Source organism: Hermetia illucens, chromosome 1, assembly GCF_905115235.1.
Source record: "Hermetia illucens chromosome 1, iHerIll2.2.curated.20191125, whole genome shotgun sequence".
Lineage (NCBI taxonomy): Eukaryota > Metazoa > Arthropoda > Insecta > Diptera > Stratiomyidae > Hermetia > Hermetia illucens.
The window spans coordinates 36,998,965-37,023,871 of NC_051849.1; the positions used below are offsets into that span (position 1 = coordinate 36,998,965).

At 40.2% G+C, this 24,907-nt stretch overlaps 1 protein-coding gene across 4 annotated transcripts; it reads left to right on the forward strand.

Annotated features, from left to right (window-relative positions):
- The first annotated feature begins 407 nt into the window (after positions 1 to 407).
- On the forward strand, positions 408 to 23,340 carry LOC119646292 (P protein-like). Of its 4 annotated transcripts, none has more exons than XM_038046704.1 (15): positions 8,696 to 8,847; positions 8,918 to 9,027; positions 9,086 to 9,167; positions 16,201 to 16,304; positions 16,364 to 16,451; positions 16,512 to 16,578; positions 16,643 to 16,772; positions 16,829 to 16,971; positions 17,030 to 17,503; positions 17,579 to 17,833; positions 17,898 to 18,227; positions 18,286 to 18,633; positions 18,687 to 18,834; positions 23,014 to 23,107; positions 23,165 to 23,340. In XM_038046704.1, exons 2-15 carry the CDS (start codon positions 8,991 to 8,993, stop codon positions 23,247 to 23,249), a joined length of 2,385 nt encoding a protein of 794 aa, XP_037902632.1. In that variant the 5' UTR covers positions 8,696 to 8,847; positions 8,918 to 8,990; the 3' UTR covers positions 23,250 to 23,340. The 4 variants fall into 4 exon arrangements, with proteins under 4 accessions (XP_037902635.1, XP_037902632.1, XP_037902634.1 ...); XM_038046706.1 differs by having other exon boundaries at positions 8,943 to 9,027; XM_038046705.1 differs by lacking the exon at positions 8,696 to 8,847 and having other exon boundaries at positions 8,871 to 9,027.
- Positions 23,341 to 24,907: the final 1,567 nt, after the last annotated feature.

Sequence of the window (24,907 nt, forward strand, 5' to 3'; positions counted from 1 at the left end):
CTCGGCTTTTACAGAGAAATATACAAACAAGAGCAGAAATAAAATGTTTACATTTCCACAGTTTGACTAACAATTTTTTTTGTGGAATGTGGAAAAATCCAAAATATACTAGTAAATGTCATAATTAACTATTTAATTAAATTAAAACATTTTTCCTGGCTTACTGAATGGCTACAAAAAGCAAAATGAACTAATATAATAAGTAAATAGCGTCATATGACTTGTAATCATCAAAGTAACTCAGCTCATTCACGTATCTGGCGGAATCTTGTTTTATCTGACCACTATCTGAACAATGCCATTTTTATCTTTCGTCTCAATTACTGCTCCAAGTTTTTAACAAATGAAGTTCAAATAAATCGTATTGATTAGAATTGAGTCGGATTCAATGTGTGTAAAGTCTTGGTTATCGTCAGTTCTAGTATCTCATTCAATCGGGAAAGTTTAGCAACGCAAGTTGTGCTGACCAAGTACAAGCGTCAGATACATAGATTGTCTAAAAATAGATTTCATACTTCTAGTGAATTGTTTGGAAAACTTGGGAATTTTTTCTCAATAAGTTTGGCAGTATTCGGTGTAGATTAAAAATTCGGCTCAAATTTTCTGCTTGAAATTTAAATACATAGTGAACCAACGCTCCAGAATAAAAATATTCAATAAATTGGATATTTTGGGTACCCACAAGGTCCGCATCTGTGTTGGATAATAGAATCAATTAGATTATGGTACTCCAGGCATTTGTCTGCTATCTGCTACTAACAAGCGCCACATTGAGGTCTTACATGGAGTCTTCTACTAAATATTGGAAAGAATTCTCTGTATCTCCGCATATCATTTCATCTGCATCTGGCTATGAAAACACAATCAATTGGAAGATCCATCTCCCGCCATGGCAGCAATCGGATAAGAATTCCCGCAGTACAGTAAGTTTTTTTTCTTTGCTATTATTTGTACTTCACGTTTAGTTTAACTTCTTATCAAATTGATAGAGATAAGTACCGAAATATTGTCGTTTCCCAAGGAGGTATTTCACCATAAGGAATGTATGACTCTACCTAAAATTTATGATCTCCTGCCTGACCCCATAATTCGATCTAATTAACTTTAAATTTCACTCATTCGCAAATCCCACATCTTTCCCAATGAGTGGAAGGAACGACGATTAATAACATTAAGGACACGCGTATCTGCATACATTCTGCTGTCGCTCGATATTAGCTAAATCCTCTTGGAACGCATAAAATGCTGGAAAGCTTGATCGACAGAGAGCAGATTGGTTTCCGATTTGGATGCTTCTGCACTCTTCCGTTCATTGTGCAGATCTCCAGCTCCACCCGCTTTTTTGTTTTCATCAAAACCTTATTCAAATCGATTCACTGTTTGCCTGTCTGTACGTCTCTCTGTCTTTTTGTCACACGCACTTTTCTCAGAAACCACTGTACTGATTGACACAAAATTTGGTGACATGATGGAAACCATGAACCCCTACACATGTGGTGAATTACACTGTTGCACATTGAACTTAAGGGCGGGGGTCCCCATGCACCTAATAGATAGGTGCAAAATTTTTTTCACCGAATATGGTAATGTGGGGTATCAAATAAAAAGTCTCGATCAGTACTTTTCAAAGCAGATATTAATTTTAACATTGGTTAAAGAGGCAGGGAGTGCGGAGGCCCGGTAAGTTCAATTACTTGAAGGAGCGACTTTCAGAAACTACACTACCGAAAAATCTGAAAAAAAACATGGTAGTCCTTGCACTTGGTATCCAGATTCTAAAATAGTCGCCGTTACGATATCTGCTCAAGTAAAGTCAATAATAGTATATCATTATATTTTGAAAATTGACTGTGAGCCCACCTTAAGTTCATCCTAACTCCGCATGGTGTGGTAGATTTTAATAGGGAGCATAGTACTAGAAAATTTGGTGGAAATCCTACTATTATTAAGAACATTATAGTAGGCCAAAGTAACCATTGATAATCATCCTGCCGAGACAAAGAGGGAAATCTGATTTCCGATAGAATGGACATATTGGAGCGATGGATTGAGAGCTTTGATGAACAGCTACACAATCAAAATATCGGCGAGGTGGAGGTACTGCCAATTGAAGATGACGGACAAATGCTGCCACCACCAAGCATGAAAGAAACAGTCCGTGCATTCCATCGGCTTAAAAATCATAATTCGCCAGTATTACCAGTAAAGTGGGACAGCAATCAATGCCTAACGACCGGCACAGAGCCATTATCTGTCTCATACATAAAAAGCGAGATATCACACAGTGCAGCAATTATGGAGGTATCCTGTTGCTGACTACCACCTATAAGATAACAGAGAATCTTGCTAGGTTCTGATAGCCGCATACACCCACAACATCATCAGCCCATAACAAAGAAGCTTCACTACAGGCAAATCAAATTTTCTCTCATCAACTTTAAGATCCGTCTATGATAGCATAACCAGGGTAAAACTATACATGTGAGAATTCGGTATCCCGACGAAATTGAAAAGGTTGATTAGGCTCACCCTAACCAATGTACGAGGTCAGATAAAAGCAGCACGACCATTCTGGAAACCACTTGACATCAACAAAGGTCTAAGACAAGGGATGCCTTATCATGCATCCTCTTTAACGTGGCCCTTGAAAAAGTGATGTGCAATGCAGAACCACCATCCTCTTCAAGTCCACCCAACTACTTGGCCTATGCTGACGATGTTAATCTTATGGGAAGAACAACCCAAGATCATCCATATCGAGGAGCCCGCGCGAGATCTCGGGCTGCACATTAATGAAGGCAAGACGAAATACATGGTGGTAACGTCAACGCCAAAAAAAAACCAACAACTTCGAAACGCACTGGTCAAACGAAAACAATAAAGATAGGAGACTACAGTTTTGAGACCGTTAATAATTTCTCCTATCTAGATCGGAAATTACAACCGATAACAGCTATGACGATGAAATCCGCGCACACTGCCACCAGTGAGATTTGAACCGCGATCTTTCGTACGACATCCTTGTGCTCTAACCCCTCAGCTATCCGGACTTCCGTTAAACAGAAAATTCTGTAAGAAATGTCCAACAAATATCATACGAAATGTTATTCGAAATTTGTTTTTGCGAAGTGGTGTAAACAAGGGAGGAGTGAGATGTTCGAAACATCAACTCGAAATGTCAAGTATTCAACAATACGATTTTGCACGAGAATGAGTTTTGACAGATCTCTAATTTATAATACATTGGTTAAAATTTTGATATTATGATATGTCCATTATAGTTCCGGCTTAAGACTTCGGCTTTACCGTCGTTAGTAGTAGTAGTTCCGGTATCATTGGTTTTTCAAACTTTTAAAACAATTCGAGTTAGCCTTGTTGCTCAATCTGCTGACAACATTTTGGTCTGGGCATCTTTGCGGCCTTTGGTGGCTTCATTAACTATAATTCTACAGATCAGATCAGATAAGATCTTGTATAAATATGATATATGCTTCGAATCATGATCGCCCATGGATTTTGGGGTGGGACCTGTGCTGTGTTCATCTGAAGAAAACAAACTAAACGGCATTTTAACGTGGACAATATTCCACGGTCCGCAAACTAGGATTATTAGAAAATATTAAAAGGTAAATTTTTGGTGGGCTTTTAAACTTAATTTTTTGGATTTTGGTGTTTTTTTACGGCTTTTTTATGAATAAAAAAAAACGACCCGTCCGATTGCAATTATCCTAGTTTGCGGACCGTAGAAATATGTATTAAAGAAGTCGTGAAAATTTCAAAGAATTTGGTTGGATAGATTTTGAGCTATGGTGGCAGCCGATTTTCAAGATGCAGTTTCGAGAGAAACGCATTTGAAAATTTAAATGTGATTATCAACCGTACAATTTTCACTCACCATTAATCTGCTATACCTGGTCCATAGAGAGCACCCTCCGTTTCTTCAAAAAGGTCTTGTAAGGCCGATTATTGCTCTCTGGTTTCAATTCTGGCTCTTTTAGCGGTCAGTCGTTCATCGTTCGGACCGCCAAATTCGCGCTTCATTACGGCGGTCGGCATAAACCTGACATATGTGACCAACTTGACATCCCATTGTCACAAGGATTTTGAGAATGCCATTGAATCCTTCATTGACGACGTTGGCCCCAGAATGAAGGTGTTTAGGAGCCAAAATCCAGATCAATGCATTTAACGACTCGTTGTTATTCTGGGTCTCTGCTCCTAAACATCTGTTCAAGAGATCATCTCGTGACAAATCTTCGTAGATTGGTTTGATGACTGTTTGAACTTCTTCAGTCAAAGGTGCCTTCTCGTGGTGGAAACTATCCAGTTCTCCTTTAGCTTCCGCTTTGCGCCATTTGCACCAACTGTCTTCGCCTGCTGGACAATTTTGATACTGAGGATTTTCGTCTGTAGATCATTTATGGAAGAAAGTTGCCCCAATTTCTTGCTTCATTCCTTCTATCGAATTTGCGTGTTGACGAATAACTAGCCCAAAAAATATAATAAGGTCGTTAATACCCTTATCAGTAAGTTTTCCAGCCTCTTTTCCACCAATGCCTTTGTGATTCTTCTTTGCATTTCTAAGCCGCGTTCCCATTCTTTTCTCGACATGTCCTACGCATTCCTTTTTTACTACTACGTATATTTTATTATTTGCAGAAATTTGCAGAAGTACCGGAGAAAACTCCAGCAAAATCCAATATGCAATATACAAAACTTGTCGCAGTTGGAACATCCATGTTCATGCTTGCTAAAAGTTTCTTTGCTGATGTTGATGCGAAGTCCTTTTTCTTTTCTGATAAGTATAGATTCCCATGAAATATTCGTTTTTTAATGCGAGCATGACGTTGAACGTTAAAGCGATATCCCTTCGTACGATCCATTTAAAAAAATCACACACACACAAACAGCACAATACTTACAACAAAATATAATTGAGTATAGCTTGAATGCCTTTCAGTGCTCACTCTAGACTTAATTATCCTTTTTATTCCAAACAGAAAATAAGTTTAAACAATTGATTGGTTTTCCATCTTTTTATATTTATACCTGTGTTCGAATTTATAAGGCTCAGGTAAAAAAAGATTCGATGCTTTTTCTCATCGAGTACTCTAGCCGCGGCTGCAGACTCATTACCTGTTTAACAATGTAATTTCTGAACGACTCGGAATATCGGAAAATCCCTTTGCCCACATATTTTCCACTATATACAGGTACAATTCATGCACAAAAAAAATCGATTTCTCCAACCCGACACACGGGATGACCCCCTTAAATAAGAAAAAGAATAAACCTTTATATTTTTTGTATATGCAATATAGACATTTATGACTCGTCAAATACAAGATCAATAACTTTTATTGGAAATTGATCTAAAGCTCTTTTCAAATACTTGATAAGACCTTTAAAATGAGGCACGGTAGAAGTCAGTGGGATAAATAATAACAGAGCTTTTTCTGATATAATAATCAATAAAAACAGAACGTGGTTTTCCCATATAAATTCAAAGTAAACCGAGTCCCTTAAGAATCTACTGTATTTTAGCTCTCGCAATAAATTCTGAAAACGGATATAGAGTGCGTAGTTTCAGAAAATAGTGCGATTTACCTCAAAAAAACTGTCACCCTCTACCCCACCCCAAATTTCACGCCAATCGTTCTTGACTGAAAGAATTCGGAGATTGAAACCTTTAATGACTGGACTTTTAGGAATATTTTACAAAATAATTCATCCACTGGATTGAAATAATAAAATCGATCGCCAATATTTTGTACAGTTAATTTATTAATTGCATAATTAGTCAGAACCCCTATTATTAGCCCAGAGACCACGAACAAGATCATAAGATTAGGTACACATTCTGGAAGACTGGAAAATCTTCCAAAAAATACAACGTATTTTTAAAAAAATATTGCGGTTTATTGTATCAATTTTTTCGGTATTCATCAATATAAAACTTATTTCCGAGAAAGATACGTTTTTAACATACATTTTTCAACCAATAATAAGTCTGAGTGTATTTATGCGGTGTTTCCAACGATTAATTATTTGAAATAATAAAAAACTTGTTTCTTTTTCGTTGGTGTAGATATTTATTTTTGTAAATACCGATATTTCGGGAACCACTTGCTCCCTTCATCAGTGCTAACAAGTCCTCAGGACTGACAAATCCTGAGGACTTGTTAGCACAAGGACAAGTCCTGAGGACTTGTTAGTACTGATGAAGGGAACAAGTGCTAACAAGTCCTCAGGACAGACTTGTTAGCACAAGGACAAGGACAAGTCCTGAGGACTTGTTAGCACTGATGAAGGGAACAAGTGGTTCCTGAAATATCGGTATTTGCAAGAATAAATATCTACACCAACGAAAAAGAAACAACAAGTTTTTTATTATTTCAATAATAAATCTTTCTTCGACTGTAGAGTTTCTTGAATAAGTTAAAATTCTTTTCAACATAGAGACGCTACGTTCAGCGAACGCACTGATAACCAATAATACTAAAATTAGCTTATTGAAATATTTCTCGAAAAATCTTGCCCTTTAAGTCGTTATCTGAAAAAAGCAGAATGGGTTCTGTTTTTAATGAAACAGTATTCAAAAATTCCGAATATTTTCCAGAAGGTCACAAAGCAAATTGTCGAGAAATTCCGACCTGTATTTTTCAAACTGTGAAGAATAATTAATCATGAGGCCTATCAATCATTTCTAAAAACAAGCGCTTAAAACCTAGCTCGACAAGTAAATACCTAGCCCGCTTACATGGTGGTTGTGCGTCACATAAAGAACGAGTTTCGTTCCCTGAAACTTTGAAATTCGTTCTAAACTTCCCTGAGCTTTCCGGTATGTCCCTTTGTTTAGATTGAAAAATATCAAAAAGGATGTGCACCTTTCGGAGAAAAATGAACTGGAAATCATTTTGGATAACATAAGGGCCTCGATAATTGTTCACAATTTTTGTATGCCGAACACCATCCTTATTGGCAATTATATATTTTAACAGATCCTTAATAGTATCAATATTATCATATATGGATGAAATAAGTCTTCCGTTAAATTTCTTTGTTAAGAATGCTGGGAATCTTGAGTCCGCATCAACTTGATGACGGACCGGGCCACTTGGGAAGCAACTTATTTCCTCTCTTGTGGTGCAGAGACACCCAAGTTTATCAAAAATGTTAACTGACGGTTTCGTCCATTGCAGAGGCAACTCATCAGACGCTGCCTCACCTCTGCCCTGGCAGCAGCGTGACCGAAAGTAGCGACAGGTGGTAATCGCTCCATTTATATATTATATAATCGCAAACAAGACTTACGTGCGAATCATATTGGAATGAAATTCGTCCTAAGTTCAAACCTAAACCAGGCCGAAGTGAATTTTTTTTGTTGAGGATGCTAGGAGTCCTGTGTCCGCATCCACTTCCGTTAAAATTCCAACGGGTTTGTTGCAACTTTTATTAACCTACTTTTCGAAAATGAATCCATAACAGCGATACGTTTTGTTGACTGGCTATAGAAATTTGAAAAAGCCTCAACTAGGAAGAATATTCGCCATTTGTAGATCTTATCATACCATTAGGACAAAACTTTATTGAATCGATGAACGAAACAGTGGGCAAAATGGACATTAGGGAAGTTTCTCTAGGTCAAATCAGCAGGCCGCTTATTTCGCTAATCATAACTGAGGAGCCTTCACAGCTTTGACAAATATGTTGACAACCAGACACAAATATCTGGATAACATCAACTACTTGTTCATGTAAATGCACCATGGGCTGTATTTTGAAAAATTTATAAAACCTAAAAATGGTTCCTTAATCGCACCAGAAGAAAAATTATATTTCAAAGTAGTTTACAAAATAAGGCGACATGAAATATCCTTTATATATATAATGAATGAATTCAATATAATTTGGGCTATTTAAAAAAAGTCCTTCTTATTAGCAAACGAGTGCGATTCAGAAGACTGTGACAACTTCCACTCAACTAGTCAAAACTTCTGTTCAAAATTACTTTTAACTTTAAAGCACATTCACCACATTAATTATGATCACGAGTTTCCGACCGTGATCCGCCTTTACAAAACAAATGATTTCAACTGTGACTCTTCACTTTAATATCTTGGATAAGAGTGCACCCTTTGCTTGCAGTTACATGTCCTTTTAAAGGGTCACAATGCAAGCAATAAAATACACATCTTCTCCTTATTCTTACTTCCTAACAATTATGTATTTACTTAGGTCTATTGCAATAAAACTAACTTACTTGCTAGCGAGTATTTATTTAAGCATCGTTCTTTGATGATGTCGACATGTGTAGGCGGATGGATGAGGATGACGTAACTCATTACATCTAACCGCCTGTGACACTGCTCTTGTTCTGTCAAACTGCAATTGAAAAACAGCAGTTTGAGCTATGATACTTTTCTTATAGTAGTTTTCTCGTTTTCTCTCTTGTTACCATATTTTATGTAATTAAGCAAAGGAATAAATGATTGCGTTGCTTCCAATGACGCCAAACGACTGATAGATATTCTAGCCATCTTGAACCTAACGGAAGCGGTTACTAGTATAACGTCCTCTGGAAACGAACTTAACGTAGTTAAATGGCATGCGCGATGTTCTAGTACAATTTCTTTGTTTACGTTGTCAGCAGTTCAATTCTAGTGACGTCTTTAGTTACAGCGTAGTATGTCGGAATATGTAATATTGGCATTAAAATTTATATGAGGAGAGCTCAGACAAAAATGCAAACTTATCAATTGAAACAATTAAGACAGGCGTCCTTGTCCAGGGAGCTCAATAAAAAAGCACGGCTTCCTTAAAAACAAGCTGTATATCTAGAGAGAGGTAATTGAACTCGCTGGTACCGTTTCTGATATTTTTGTATCGCATAAATATGTATGTTTTGAGCCTTAAGGTGGTATTTTTCTCATGAACATCAGTAGTGGAAAGTGCTGAGTGCGCGATTAAGTATTATTTTTAAGATAAATATGGCAACAAAATTGGCTTTTAGTCCGGTATCAGAAAGTAAGTGGAAGTGCTTCCTCCAGTAACCAAAGTCTAAATTGCATCTAATCTCCTTAAGCCTCTAGATTTGATCAGGTCAGACCTCTCCTTCGCTTAAATCACTCGCATAAGAAACCTCAAATTTGGAAGTTAAGTGATAGGTACGTATAGAGTTTACATTTCAAAGGCAAATTACACACATCTCATGTGTTTACTGTTTTTATATACGGCGGGTTCGTGACAGGTTCAAATTTTTCAAATGCTTTATTTTTTTAAGAAAGAAAGAGGATATCTTGCTGAATCTTTGTATATATGTTATTGTAATGTTAAAGTATTTTAAAAAGTAACTTTTGAAATTTTCCAGACTCCATTTAGTCTGCTACAGATTTTTTTAATAAACATAAAAAATTAGCAGACAAAAATTTCCCTATGACCTAGAATCAAAAATGTTCATCAGACAAAACAAAAAGCGGCGGCTTTCTTTGAAAAAATTGTAGTCTTTTTTGGCGCCGAAAACCTAATACAAATCAAAATATTGTACGTCATTCTATTGTTTTCAATGTGTGTAATGACATATTCAAACTTCAAAGTCATTGGCTATGGTTTTTTTGGTAATCTTTCACGCCAACTCAAAAAAATGTTTTTTTTTTTGGAAAAAACGCGTTTGAATTTTACAATATTATTTTTTGAAAAAAAAAATCTTACCTTCGCTAAATCTGTGTTTACTGCACTATACACATAGTATTCCTTCCTCCTTCTAATACGCCTTCCCTATGTACCATATATAAATATAAAGCATAAGAGAAAGAAGCAGATTTTTTTAAGAGAAAGGTATGATAGAAGAAGAAAGTCTGCTACACCTAAAAGAGAGGTGCAAATTTTGTTTTCAGTGAATATAGCCTTATGGGGTAGCAAATGAAAGATGTCGGTTAATACTTTCTGATACCATGCTATAGTATCTAGGCCACAAAATGCTCTCCGTTACGAGTACGAATCAAGTACAGTTAATAAAAGTATATTAATATATTTTGAAAATTTACTGCGAACCACCTTAATAATTGCACTAATATAGGTTTTAATATAAAGAATTATTCCGGAAAGTTTGGTGGAAATTCTACTATTATTAACAAAGTTAATTGTCACTTTTCAACACAAATCAATATTCCTTAAGAGACGTTATTAAATTAGATATCGGGTGTAATCAACACTACGAGCTACGTATAAATGGAACCATTGTGTACTCAAATATTCTTAAATAAAAAATCAACAAAATCTTTTATACCTGAAGCGCGCAGTTTGCGGTTTCCGATTTAACTTTGTTAGTAATAGTGCGATTTCCACCAAACTTGGTAAGATCGTTCTATATTATAGCCTACATCACTGCTAGGTGGTGCTAGGATGAACTGAAGGGGGGTTTTGCAGCCAATTACTAAATATTATAGTAATATACTATTATTAACTTTATTTGAATAGATATCGATATGGAAAGTATTTCGGATCGCAGGCATCATACAGTGGCTGCCTCCTGATTTTTTTAGATTTTCGGTTGAGTAGTTTCTGAGATTGGCCCCCTTAAAGAAATGATCACTTTCAACCCCCCACTCCCCACCTTTCTAACAAATATCAAAACTAAAACCGGCTTCGAAAAGTACTAACCGAGGCCTTTAATTTGATACCCCACGTGACTGTATTTGATGAAAAAAATTTGCACCCCCCTTTTGCATAAATGGGGACTCCCACCCCTTAAATTCAACGTAAAAAGATGTACGTCACTGTATGCATGAGGGTTCGCAGTTCCCCCCGTTCTGTCAAATTTGGTGTCAATTGCTATAACCGTCTCTGAGAAAAATGCGTGTGACGGACAGACAGACAGACAGGCAGACAGTAAACCGATTTTAATAAGGTTTTGTTTTACACAAAACCTTCAAAAAAATGACAAATGACCCTCAAAGGTGTTTTCAAATAATTCAACAAGTCGGGATACCGGAAGTTAAATATATACATATCAAAGACATCAATATTTTGCTAATGCTAAGTAAACAAATGTTGCCTGTCCAAATTGATATGAGACATCTTCTCGTATTTCCACTTTACTCCGTGGACAAAAGCATTCAAATATGTACTTAAAGTAAATACCACTGCTACTCACACACACAATTCTATCCTATTGAACACTATATCTGGAAACGTAATTAGCACATACATATGCCCAGCCTAAAGAACCACCGTGGTTTCAATATGGCTCACTAATTATGGCCATATCGATGTTTTTCTCGCGAATGGTTTGCGAGAGTAGATATTGCGCCGCCTCACAACGGTTGAGGTTGATTTATATCAAACTCATGTGCGACTTATATTAAGGGCTCTCTTGTATTCCAGGCATCTGCTGCTGCTCGTCCGCCCCCTCCTTGCCCTTGCACAGTAGGCAATTTGAGTCTGCTCTACGGCCCTTGCTTCGCATCTCCGTCATAGCTTCGTCCTGTCATCAGAACTGGAGCATGCCTTCGCGATATGACCGAAACCAAAGCACCTAAAGTACCGCTTCAGTGATACCTGCCCTCTAAGGAGACACATAACCCAGTCTATTTTAACTCTCTTTGCTGCCAACAGTATGAGTACTGCCTCCACTGGTAAACTGATGATGGCGGTTTGTATCCCACCGTAGACTTTTCGTAGCGTCTTTACCGCGTACTTTTGAAGTCCAATGAGGTCGAACTCTTTTCGAAAGCCTCACGAACTTCCTCTTTCGTGGTGACCTCATCTATATCCTTCCAGACTACAGAGATCTCCGGTCTGGTAGCCATGACTGTAGCCAATTTGGCTCAAGAATTGATCCGCCGTTGAGAAAGAATTTTACACCCCCTTTCGCATATATGGGGAGACCCCTTCAAACTCAACACAAAATGGCGTCACTTGCTATATGTAAAGGGGTTTACAGACCACACCTTCTAACTAAATTCCGTGACAATTGATTCAGCCGTTTCCGAGTAAGATTTTGCTTCACACAAAACCATGAAAGTGGATCTTCACACAAAACCATGAAATCTGATCTGAATCTGGATCTTTCGACAGGTCAAGGATTTCTACGAAAAAGCAGGATCGTACCATTAAAATCAGCTTTTCTTACCTGAGGCTACTCAACAGGACAAGGTTCGTTTGAACTCCACATTTAGATTCACAGATAGGCGTTCATAGAGACCAAATGTAGGACACGACTTTCCATGTCAGAACCAACTTCAATGATTTGAGTGGATGCAGGATTCGATACTCCCTCAATCTCTAACTAACGATCTAAGAGTGTTAATCGGGAAGCTAGCCATGTCAGGACAGTAGAATATGAACGCGCGAAGATGTTGCTTTACTTTTTAACCATCATCAACGGCGCAAAAACCGGTATCCGATCTAGGTCTGCCTTAGTAAGGAACTTCGGATAACCCGGTTTTGCGTTTTTGGTATGCTGAAATAGGCTCTGTTAGCAGCCAACAACCGTGTGCGGATTTCATCGTCATAGCTGTTATCGGAGGAATTTTCAACGGTCTCAAAGTTGTAGTCTCCTATCTTTATTGTTTTCGTTTGACCAATTAACATAAAGAACGTTGTTGGCACTAATATACTATTAATGTAAATCGGGACACATTATACGCCTCTGTCCTCCTGCTCAGTGGACGTGACAACACCAGATTCTCCTCCTGCCTCTCCTATTGTCCACCGTCTCCGAGCTGATGTTAATAATGAAGAGGAACAAATAAAAGATTGCCCTCTCTTTGCCGGACTTAAGTGGAAAACACTTATCCATGAAGGACAAAAACCCACCACCTTATACCGCTACCTGATGCTAAAACTGGATCTAATCTATCGGATATGTTGCTCAGCATTCTCGATGCATACACGGAATCGAATATTTTCCTCTGGGGCTCGAAGGCATCAAGGCATATCTATCTTTTAACTACGATTATTGCGACATCCGGACATCAGTCTCACCTGATTGCCAGAGGGGATTCTCAGGCTGAGAGGTGGCGCCCTTCAATCAACACTGAGGAAACCGGCACCACACCAGACAGTTAGATATAAAATGCGCATCTATTAAATGAGGAAAAGGAGAAATGTAAGGTCCGGCGCGGATAACCGGCGTGAGTTACCTGACTTGGTGACTGGGTCAGGCTTCCGTAAAATGGACAGCACAGCGGCGTCGAACCCATTAATCGTGGGGCGGCACGACGTCTAGGCGCCACGATAACCAGGAGTAGGACTCCGCCTGCTACAGAAGTGGTTACCACTTCGGCAAATTCGCGTAGGCAGCGGATGAAGTGAACTGAAGAAATAAACCATTTTATCATCCTACTATGAAAGAAAGGCGGGGATATGTACAACATATTATCTCTTGTTACACCAGGGGTTCATCGAACACTTCCCGCAATACGCGCACGTGATGTACAGCGGGTTGCAGATCAGTATTGTTTACACGCGGCGAGATAATTCCGGCCATCATCAAGGAGCGTGATCGACGAGATCATCATGGAAACTGGATGGGGAATGAGGCATCAACAACACCATGCCAAACTGCAGACAACAGTTTCAGTACTCGGCGAAGCACTCTTCTTCACCAACCTGTAGAATTTCTGCTACAAAAAAAGCATTAACCAAGTCATTAGTCAGCCTGAGGAATTCCCATTCCTCCTCCCTGGGGGGATTACCTACCTTATGCCTAAGAAGGACACGGTGCAGGACCCCGCAGCCACTAGACCGATTATTTGCTTACCAATCCGCTACAATTTCACAACGTCCATTATTAGTGAAAAGGTCAATGCGCACCTCAAGACCAATAACATTCTGTCCGACAAACGGAAGGGCTGCCAAGGCAGATCAAGGACTTGCAAAGAGCAAGGGCAAGCAACTAGACGTTGTTATATCAATTATGCCAAGGATTTTGGATGTATCCCGCACAATTGGCTGATCGATGTCCTACATCTGTACCTCATTCGTCTGAAACTAGTTTTTGACGACAGTCATGGAATGATGGCATACCACATTATCAATGCATTCGTCTGAGGGTACCGTCACCTCAGTGCCTATCCGTATACGGAAGGGCATCTTCCAGGGGAATTGATTGAGTCACCTTTGGTTTTGCATGGCACTAAACCCCCTTTCATGGCTACTTACACTACTGGCTAGACGATCTAGTTTTGCAATAAAGTGTGGTCTACGTGCTAAGTTCCAGCCGGCACACTTAGACAATATCAAATTGTATGCTGATAGTGATGATTACCTCAGAAGTGTGTTGCGAATAATAAAAGGAATTCTGCAAGAATTCTGTTGTCCGAATTCTTCCGACTTGTAAAGTTGGTGCTGACATCGCATCTTCCGGGGAAGAATAAATAAAGCGTGCTGAACACATTCGCTATCCCTTCACTAGCATATGCATTCGAAATATTACAGTGGACGAAGGCCGATCTGGAAAACGTCCAATTTCGGATATGGACTACTATGTCCAAATTCCGAATGTATCACCCAAATTCTGCCTTGGAGTGTATGAACCTGCCTCATGACATCGGAGGCAGAGGTGTGGTTGACATTGCGGGTCAAGATCATCGTTAAGTTTAGTCGCTACCCGCTTATTTTTACAGCAAAGATCAGGCGAGTTCTTTGCATGCGGCTGTTTGTAAAGCAGCTTGTGGACTGACTCCACTTAACTTGAAAGATAGATCTTTCAATCCTTTGAGTGGAATGAAGTCAGACCAAGAGCATATTAATGAATGGAAGTCGAAGGCACTAGTAGCCATTTGTTGATTTGCATCTGTCGAACAGATGGTTTTATGCTGGGAAACTCTTCGCCAAGACGGAGGGATTTATGTATGCTATTCAGGATGGCGTGGTCATCACGCGCTAATTTTTCGCTTTTTAGCTTATAATGAGAGAGTGGGTGGAGAACGACCAGTGCAGAATGTGTGGTTTCAGCGTTAGAGACGTTGGACCATCTCATCATCTTCTGGCTGTACTGTTATGATACCGCTGCAATACACGAACGGGCATAATGCTGTATATGAGGTTATCGATTTAAACCTTGCATACAAGCATGGGTTGATCGGGAGAACATGTTCGGTTTACCAGTATGAGTCGCAGACAGTACTTGATAGTTCTGGTCACAGCATATATATCAAGGAAATTTGTCGTCTCGAGAAAGTAGTTGTTGTTTCTATAATATTGTCAGCTACAGGTATTGTACCTAATTTGGCCACCGCTTCCCTTGGTGTCCTGGGACGCCCACATAGTGTGGTTCAAACCGTGTAAAATACACTATTTTGCATACGTGTTTAAAGTTACAAGCAGTTCTCGTTGATTTATATCACTAACCTGCTACCACGACCAACCCTTCTTACCTTTTAAGTAGGTAAGATCGTCTGAGCCTTATTGTTTGGCCTCAGTGCTAGTATTAGGCAAAATCTAGCATCTGCTGAGATTGTGATAACTCGGAAAAAAATAATAATCGTTTGCGACCAGTTGAATCTGGACGTTGAACCGTATTAACGCATTTCATTCAAGAGCGTAACGATACACTATAGTACGCTGCAGGAGACAATGTGGTCACCATTGCACCCATCCATGATTATTACCCTGATTTAACGCAGGTCATTCACAACTGAATCGGCTGGTATCCGACATCCAATCAAGATACAAATCCTTCTGCCACCAGTGAAACGCAACCTTCCGCAACGATGGCCTGGCGCTCTAACCACTGAGCTATCCAGACACTTAAAAAAATATTCTGGAGAAGGATGCATATTTTATAATCCCAGGAACGAAGTGAAATTCTGCGAGGCTATACACACGTATTATAGAATAGATCACGTCCTTATTACATAGAAGCCAAAATTATTTTTTATGGCTTGGAACGGAAGACAACATAACTCCAGGGCCATAACAAAAAGATATTTCATCTGGATTTCTATTCCAGGCTCCCGAAAAAATTCAAGGCCCAAGGGAATCATCTAAGATAGGGCGTTTGAAAATTTCAATCCCTTTAAAGTTGCTGATCCACAGTTTTGAGAAAAACCAATCAAAAAAGTTAATTTCCGAACACTACTATTGAAGACGCTTAGATGTAATGCAACTATTTTGATTACAATGATCCCTTTCTTCTTTTCATCGACACTTTTTCAAATTGTTTGAATTCCCCTTTCATTAACCCATTTCCAGTGAAGTGACAGCGGTTGGCTTATCCATTTGGGCCCGTTTACCAGAAAAGGTCAAACATGATCCGGTTTTGGCGTCATATCGGAATGAGTACGAACGCTCCAGAGGTATGAAGTATTTTATAGTGAATTCTATCAACCAAAAATAACAGACACAATTTTTGCAGATGCTGATCCAAATTCTCACGATGCAGATAACGTAGCCACAGTAGAAAACTACTCCCCTAGACCGTCACTGACTCAACAAGAAGAAAGGTTTGAATGAGATCCTTGAAAATATTTAGATGTGTACAACTATTCATTACCTATTTGCAGGATTGAAGTTATCCCAGAAGAAGAAAATGAACCCGAAGCTAAGGAGGAGTCTCCTAGCAAATACAAGGTTTGAACTGAATGCCATCATGTCATTCTTCCTCCAGTTTTTATCTCCTCGTTTTCTATTGCAGATATGGCTAAACTACAGCAAAATTGCAATTTTACTTGCTGTGTGGGCATTTTTCACCGCGATCCTTATAATCACAGATGAGGAAAATCTTCCTGCAATACCGATGTCAGTACCTGAGAATAGGACCAAAGGTAAAGACTATTTTAAACCATTGAGAAAATAATCATAAATGAGATCCAATTTTCAGTTTTCCCCATACCACAAACGTCCCAGATTTCCGAATTTGAATTACGTCTGGCAGGAGCATTCTCAACGAACTTGCATGGAAATACTAGTGACAAACTCTTTGTGTATATTCAAGTTCAAACCGACAACGCTTCAGACTGGGTGGTAACTTTCATTAAATATCTACGTAAATGCCTCAAATAATATAACTTTCATGTCCTAGAATATTGACCAATGGAGCCTACCGATTGCCGACAACGAAGCCACTAACAATTTTCCTATAGTGCAAATGGATCACATTTTCGATCTAAATAGTAAAATGGCCCCAATCAATAGTACAAAATATCAGTCAATTCGTGTAGCAATGGAGACGAATATCAACGCAGATTTTCCTTTCCAATTTACCTACAACGGTTCCCCGGTTGATAAGAACCTGGGAATAATTTATGCAGCTTTGATACTTATTGGGCTCTATGTACTGATCATTTGGGAGATTGTGGACAAAGCATTCGCCACAATCCTTGCGTCGACACTCTGCATAAGTGTACTAGCAATAATGGGTTCCCGACCCACTTTGCCCAAAATCATCGGTTGGATCGATATGGAAACGTTATTTTTGCTCTTTGGAATGATGATAATTGTGGGGATAATGTCCGAGACGGGTTTATTTGATTTCTTGGCTGTCTATGCTTATAAAGTGAGTGCATTTCATAGAAACGATCCTTATGTATGTCCCTAACTCAAACATGTAATGAAATCCTATTTATTCCAGATTACAAGTGGGAAGGCATGGCCCCTGATCTACTGCTTGTGTATATTCACTGCCATCCTTTCAGCATTCTTAGATAACGTCACGACTCTGCTACTGATGGCACCAGTCAGCATACGCCTTTGCGAGATAATGAGCCTCAATCCCATTCCAATCTTAACGAGCATGATTCTGTATTCAAATATCGGAGGAGCACTGACTCCTGTTGGGGATCCCCCAAATATCATCATTATTTCCAATAGCTACGTGTCGAAAAGTGTAAGTTCATTTGAAATCAGCTTTCAAACAAACAAACTAAATCCTTTTATCCTATATTTTCCAGGGGATTACATTTACAAACTTCATCCTTCATATGTTGTTGGGGGTACTTCTGGCCTGTTTGCAAGCGTTCGTGCAACTTCGTTTGAAATATCGCACCATCAATGATTTGCGAACAAGCGAATCGCGGGAAATTTGTGAATTGCGAGAGGAAATCCGAGTTTGGCAACAAGCCTTATCCTCCATTTCACTATATTCCAACGATGATGATTTCATCCGATGGACAATGGTCGATAAAATCAAGAATTTGAAGAAAACTCTGAAAAAGCGGCTTAATTCCATGTGTATTCCCAAAGAATCTTATACAGCCACGTTGAAGGAACTGCAAGAAAAGGTACAAAGGAGTTGCCACTTTTTTTCTAAACAGTGATGACCTTTCCTTCCAATTTTAGTATCCCATCAAAAACCGACCGCTTTTGCTGAAATCCTCACTATCAATGGTATTCGTCCTGGGGTTTTTCTTTCTTCACTCAGTTCCCGGTTTAGATCGATTGTCTTTAGGTTGGATAGCCTTTCTTGGAGCCTTATTATTATTGGTTTTGGCCGATTTAAAGGATATGGATGCTGTGCTAAGCAAAATCGAATGGTCCACACTTATTTTCTTCGCCTCGTTGTTCATTCTTATTGAAGCCTTATCTGAACTTGGGTTGATTGATTGGATCGGCGATCAAACTGAGAGTCTTATTGTTGCAGTGGATGAAAAATGGAGACTAGCAGTTGCAATTCTTATAATAATATGGGTAAGACAACTTCTTAAAATGGTTTCAGTTATTGTTACACTTCATTCTTACAGGTTTCTGCCGTTGCCTCATCGTTTTTGGATAACATCCCACTAACAACTATGATGATAAAAATCACGGTATCACTTGCACAGAATGAAAACCTTGGATTGCCACTTCAACCTCTTATTTGGGCTTTATCATTTGGAGCTTGCTTTGGTGGTGAGTAGGGCCTTTTTTACTTCAACTGCAGTAAGACTTGTTGACTCTGAGATTTATCACATCAATAACAAAAGTTACGCCCGAGCTTTAGTTACAGAGTTAATTTCAGTGCATTAAGCGCCTACCGGTCGTATTTTGCACACAATTAGAGCATTGCACCTTGACAAACCCTTTCCATGGGGGAAGTACTGTTTCTGCCGACAACGACACCAAGCTTGATGTCTCTCGACACATTAACAGCGCCAATCTCGTCCTGTGAGTTGAGGCTTAAGAATACAATCAAAGTCTTCCCTGCTTGTCGTAAGAGATGACTAAAAGGGATAGAAATGTGTGGGCTAGCAATCTGCAAATTTTCAAACTTTATCGCTACCGAAACATTAACAACGTCGCGGATAGGGGCCGACCTCACGACTACGATTGATTTCTGAGATGTGCGCACGCTGTTCGAGAACGGTAGTTAAGGTCCTCAGAACGCTCACTATCTCCAATTCGAACGGGACTCCCAACGGAAAAAGCTCAACATTCTGGGCCTAACCCAAATAAGATGGTGGGACTCTTGAGAATACTCCTCTCCCTCTCGCTACACTTATGACAATGTGCTTTTGTGCTCTGGAAAGGCAAGTTGTACGCGCTCTCTCCACCTGGGAATCGGTTCCTGATAGACTGCAAGATTCTGGTCCAGATTAAGGAGACTCCCGATGTAGTGGAGAAGGATGCTTGCAATTACACGCAGTTGAGTTAGCGCTTGCGTCTGCCACTACTCGCTGGGATGGAGAGCTACGACCATCCAGGTTTAACATCGATCGCTCGTGTGATCCAGCTGTCGCTTAACAAAGGGAATTTGTTATTGGGTTGGTACTCACCGCATCACTAAAAAGCTTGCATGTGGCCGAAAATCTTTCGACGGTCTTGTGAAGGACAGTAACATACGGATACGTTGTAAAGTTACTGGGCTTGACAGTTTCTCCGCAGAGTTATTTATCGCTGCATCTGCAGTTACCACAGATCGGCTACCTCCACTCGCACGGAAATTCAGGGAATCCGAGACCTTTCCCAGAGAATGAAAGAAGGGAATGATCGTTAAGTCTCCAAAGCAGGTTACCAGTTCAGAGGGTGGCTATTGGAGGGGTATTTGCTTGCTCCCTGCCTTCACAAAAATAATGGCTAAAATAATCCTGGAACGTATTAAAGAACATCTGGAAAGCTTGATCGACACCGCATCCACCTGTATTGATCACATCAACACCCTAGGGATTATTTTGAAACGATGCGTGGAGTTTAGATCTTCGCTTCACCTGCTTTTCATTGATTCCGAGAAGGCTTTCGATAGCGTAAACAGGGAGTGTAAACAATATGTATGATGGCCGCCAAATGTCACATGCTGCGCTGAAATAAAATCTCCGAGGATTTTGAGGTTCAAAGCGGAGTCCGCCAGGATTGCATCACGGCCAGTTCGCCTTCGTCCTCGGCGGTGACCTCAACGCGAGGCATCGATCTTGGGGCGACTCAGTTGACAACGAAAACGGCAAAGCGCTCTTCGATTAGTTTCAGTCAGGCCCATTCCTTAGCGCGGACATTATTAACGCGGGAGTGTCATCTTTTCTCATGTGTCTTCTTTCCTAGACGTCTTTATGATCTCGTCCAATCTCTCGGCATGTGTCATTAGCTGATCCTCTTTAGCACGCCCTCAGCCTCTCTCTGCATCTACAGCAAATTCCCGCTTCACTCCACCATCCGCATAAATGCAGATCTTTCAATCTGACAAATTGGGACGATTTCCAACTCGACTTAGCCAGTGCACTGGGCACTCCCCTGGACAAATCGCGCATCCACTCTAATGTTGAGCTAGATTCATACATCCGGAAAGTCAACTCTGCCTTCGAAAATACAGTTGACAAACACGCTCCAGTTAAAGAACTTGGTTATTACAAATACGGCTGCCTTTCCTACTCAACCCTCCTCTTAGTCCGCGATAGTCCCAGAGGATCCAGCGCACGTATTCTTCCAGTGTCCTAGGTTCGTGGAAGAAAGGAGGAACCTAGAGGAGACTCTAGGTGAAGTGCTATCACCGGAAAATTTTGTCCGGAGAATGGTAGCCTGTCAGGAAGACTGGGATGCGATCAATTCCATGATGGCAGTAATCCAGGATAAACTGCGAAAAGCAGAAGAACCCCCGGGTAGACTGAAGGAGACCTAGCTAAAGTAAGCTAACTCCGCCCGTCTGAGCAGCTGGAAGGTTTAGACACTGGGTCAACGTTGTCTTCCTCTGCATTAGCGACACACAAGCGAAGGTAAACGACCATAAGATGATGGTCCTTTTCGAGGCTGATGTCAGCATCTCTTTTGTTAAATGCATTACCAAGCCCAACTCGTATATCTATTACTGGTCGCGATATGATCGATCTGATTAAATGTTCGTAACCGCTTAGTCGAAATCCAACTGACTTTGTGGTAGGCCCTGTGCTCGAACAGTGTGCTGCTGATGACAAGGCGGTGAAATTTGCATAAATCTACAACTTTCCATTCAATTGTTGCTATGATCTGGCCTATGCTGACGATATCGACATCATGGGAAGAACCACCCGAGACGTGCAAACTGCCTTCATCCAGATCGAGCAGGCGGCGCGAGATCTTGGGCTGCACATCAATGAAGGCAAGACAAAATATATGGTGGCAACGTCAGCACCGAAGACGAATCAACCAACAACATCAAACCGCACTGGTCAAACACAAACACGAACAAGAATAAGGATAGGAGAATACAACTTTGAGACCGTTGATAATTTCTCCTATCTAGGGTCGAAAATCACAACCGATAACAACTACGATGATGAAATCCGCGCACGGTTGTTGTCAGCCAACAGAGCCTATTTCAGCTTACAAAGACTGTTCCGCTCGAAACGTCTCACCGTAGGGTCAAAGCTCTTACTGTACAAGACTATGATCTTGCCAGTCCTCATGTATTCCTCGGAAACTTGGGTTCTTAGCAAGAAAAATTGCGAACTCTTGGCCGCGTTCGAGAGAAGAATCCTCCGAAGAATTTTTGGCCCCCTATATGAGGATGGACGATTCCGTAGCCTATATAACGATGAAATCTATTAGCGATACCACGACTGCTTGGTTGTGGATGAAATCCGGCTCAACAGGTTGCGGTACGCGGGTCACTTAATCCGTGTGGATGAAGATGATCCCACCCGGAAAGTCTATAAGGGCAATATCTATGGTAGGAAAAGAAGACGAGGCAGACCCTGCCTAAGATGGAGCGATGGCGTGGGCCAGGACGCCAGACAGCTTTTAGGGATATCGAATTGGTGGACCTCGGCGCGAAACCGGGATGTCTGGAGTTCCTTATTAAGGCAGGCCTAGACCGGATACCGGTTGTTGCGCCGTTGATGATGATGATGATGGCGCATGCAAGATGTTATTAGAGCTCAGCTTCGCATTTAGACCGCTCGTCACGGGTAATTGCTCATAAAAGCATGTTACCCTGGATGATTTTCAGCATGCCAACACACAGCTAAGGGATCATTGTAAATATATTAATTGTTCGGGTTTTTCCATGTTCAACTTCCGGCTTGTTTTGAATATGTTTCATTATTATTATTATTATTCTGTTAAGGGAAAATCGCACCGCGTTCTTGAAGAACTATTGTGCCCCTTTTACTGGTTATAGTGTACCTGTTGATCATAGTATCTCAAGCAGGCCTGTAACCGTTAGGAACTTTAGTATGTTCCCCACTTCCAGAAGTTTCAGCTTTGCATCTGGTATTACGTGTTCTCCCAGATGTATCGACCTACTTTGCACAAGTGCCGGACACTGTCCCAGGACGTGCATAGAGGTTTCGTCCTCCTCCTCACAGAACCTGCAGGCAGTGTCCGTAGATATCCCTAGCTTCCCTAGGTGATAGTTCAGCCGACAATGACCAGTGAGAATTCCCACTATGATTCGGAAGTTCTTTTTGGAGAGGTTTAAGCACGCATGGGTTCGTATCCCCCAATAAGCACCCTGGACTGCTCCATCACTGGTAGGGCCGCCCAATATAGTTCCCTCAACTGTTGTTGTTTCATAACTCAAGTACAAATTATACAGAGAAAAACTTAATACTGTAGATCCAATAGAGTAGATAATTAATTTCGATGATGTGTCGGATGATGCCATTTATTTACTTTGATATTTAGGAAACGGAACATTGATTGGAGCTTCAGCTAATATAATATGCGCAGGAGTTGCGGAGCAACATGGCTTAAAAATGTCCTTTTACCAATTCTTCAAGTAAGTAATTTTATAGATAACTTTTTTAAGCAACTCTACAGTATATCTTCCCTACAGGATCGGATTTCCAATGATGATCGGCAATGTTCTGACAGCAACGGTTTATATGATGATTGCCCACGTTCTACTGGAGTGGCACTGAATAGCAGGAATTTGTTCCAGCACTAGTTTTTGTACTTATTATGTGCACATGAAAGTGGTTTCTAAAATAAAAAGATAATTTTTATAAAGTAGACTTGACTTTTATTTCATAAGATAATGCGCTACAGCGACTCAAATTAATCGGATTATTGAAAGTAGCGTTCGAAGTGTCGCCTACAAAAGTCGCTATCTCTAGCTTTACATTCCGCTTTAAAGTGTTAGATAAAAATATTAATTAGGTAGCTTTGACCAAAGCTAGGGTCTATGGACATTTATTTTCACATTTCTAGCGCAATCGTTCCGTTCTCCCCAAATTTAATTCCTTGAAATTTACCCAGTTTGTTTTCCAAGGATACCGTCGTTATATTAGAGTCTGGTCACCCGATACCGTAATAAATTCAAAGTGGCGGTGGTCTGGAGTACGAATTGTTAGGTCAATTATTTCACTTCCCCTTGGCCAGGCAAACGTTGGGGCACACCCCACGTAATGAGATCAGCTGAAATGATGAAATCAAATAGTTCCTCTCTTCTGGGACTGCATTTGCTGCTTTCCCAACAAATATAAAATGTTCGCATCGCAATCTACTAAGAATCCAAAACCACTTGATTACGCATAAGCTACCAGATACCTTAATTCTTGCTTTGCCGGAGACACAGAGAAACATAGGGTAAGTACACAGACGCAGGTACGACGCTTTTTCTCTTACTATTAACCTGGTATTGTAAGATGACCATAGCTAGATCTTAGGCAAAGAATTATCTCTGTATGATTGCTTCTACCAAATTTGATATTAGGACACAGATTTCCGATCTTGGGGATCTTTTATCGTAGAAGATCCTAGCCCCAACACTACAGATTTGATTAAAACGAGTACATAGCTTTTGTACCAAAAAGATATAACACCAATCCTGAAACGTTACCAACCTCCCTGCCAGTAGAAAAGAAGAGACGTTGGCATGCCGCAAGTATATTTATATTATTGCCATTTACCCCTCTGTGGGGTATAGTCAGCTATGCCTACACGCCATTGCTCGCGGTTCGCTGAAATAAGCTTCAGCTGCCCCTAGAACTTCCAGAGTCCTTTACTGTTCTGCGCCAAGTGCTCTTAGGACAACCACTGCCCGGCGCAGCCAGCAATGGAATTGTCCCCCTCCTTAATGTGTGACCTCTCCAGTATCACTTCCGTCAGATTTTATACAAAGCAGCGAAAGCAGATCTAGCGGTGTTAATACGTCTTGCGACATCAAGTTCGCTGCGATAGTCGGCAGCAACCACGCTTCTTAGATAAACAAATTGATTGACGTCTTCCATGCTCTGTCCATTATTGTAGCTAGAGAGAGTGTGATAACCCGTCAAATTGAGAACCTTGGTTTTGTTGAAGTTTATCTTCAGCTCAGCTCACGCTGTCAAAAGTTTTCACGAAATCAATAAAGAACAAATGAAACGAAGATCTAAACTCCGCGCACTTTTCCAAAATGATCCGTATAGTGTTGATATTGTCAATGCAGGAGGATACGGACTGAAAAATAGCTTACTCTCTGCCGAGAGTTAATTTGACTAGCCCTTATGTTTTTAGGCATAAATAAGTTTAATCTTAAAACCATCATTAATTGAAGAGTCACCGCCGATAGCCCGGCTTGTCTTCATTTTCCGCCGAT

Coding starts and splice junctions, on each gene's coding strand:
- LOC119646292 (XM_038046704.1), top strand. CDS start 8,991: ATGGCAACAAAATTGGCTTTTAGTCCGGTATCAGAAA. Junction 16,972..17,029: donor ACAACGCTTCAGACTGGGTG/GTAACTTTCATT, acceptor TTCATGTCCTAG/AATATTGACCAATGGAGCCT. Junction 23,108..23,164: donor TCCTTTTACCAATTCTTCAA/GTAAGTAATTTT, acceptor TCTTCCCTACAG/GATCGGATTTCCAATGATGA.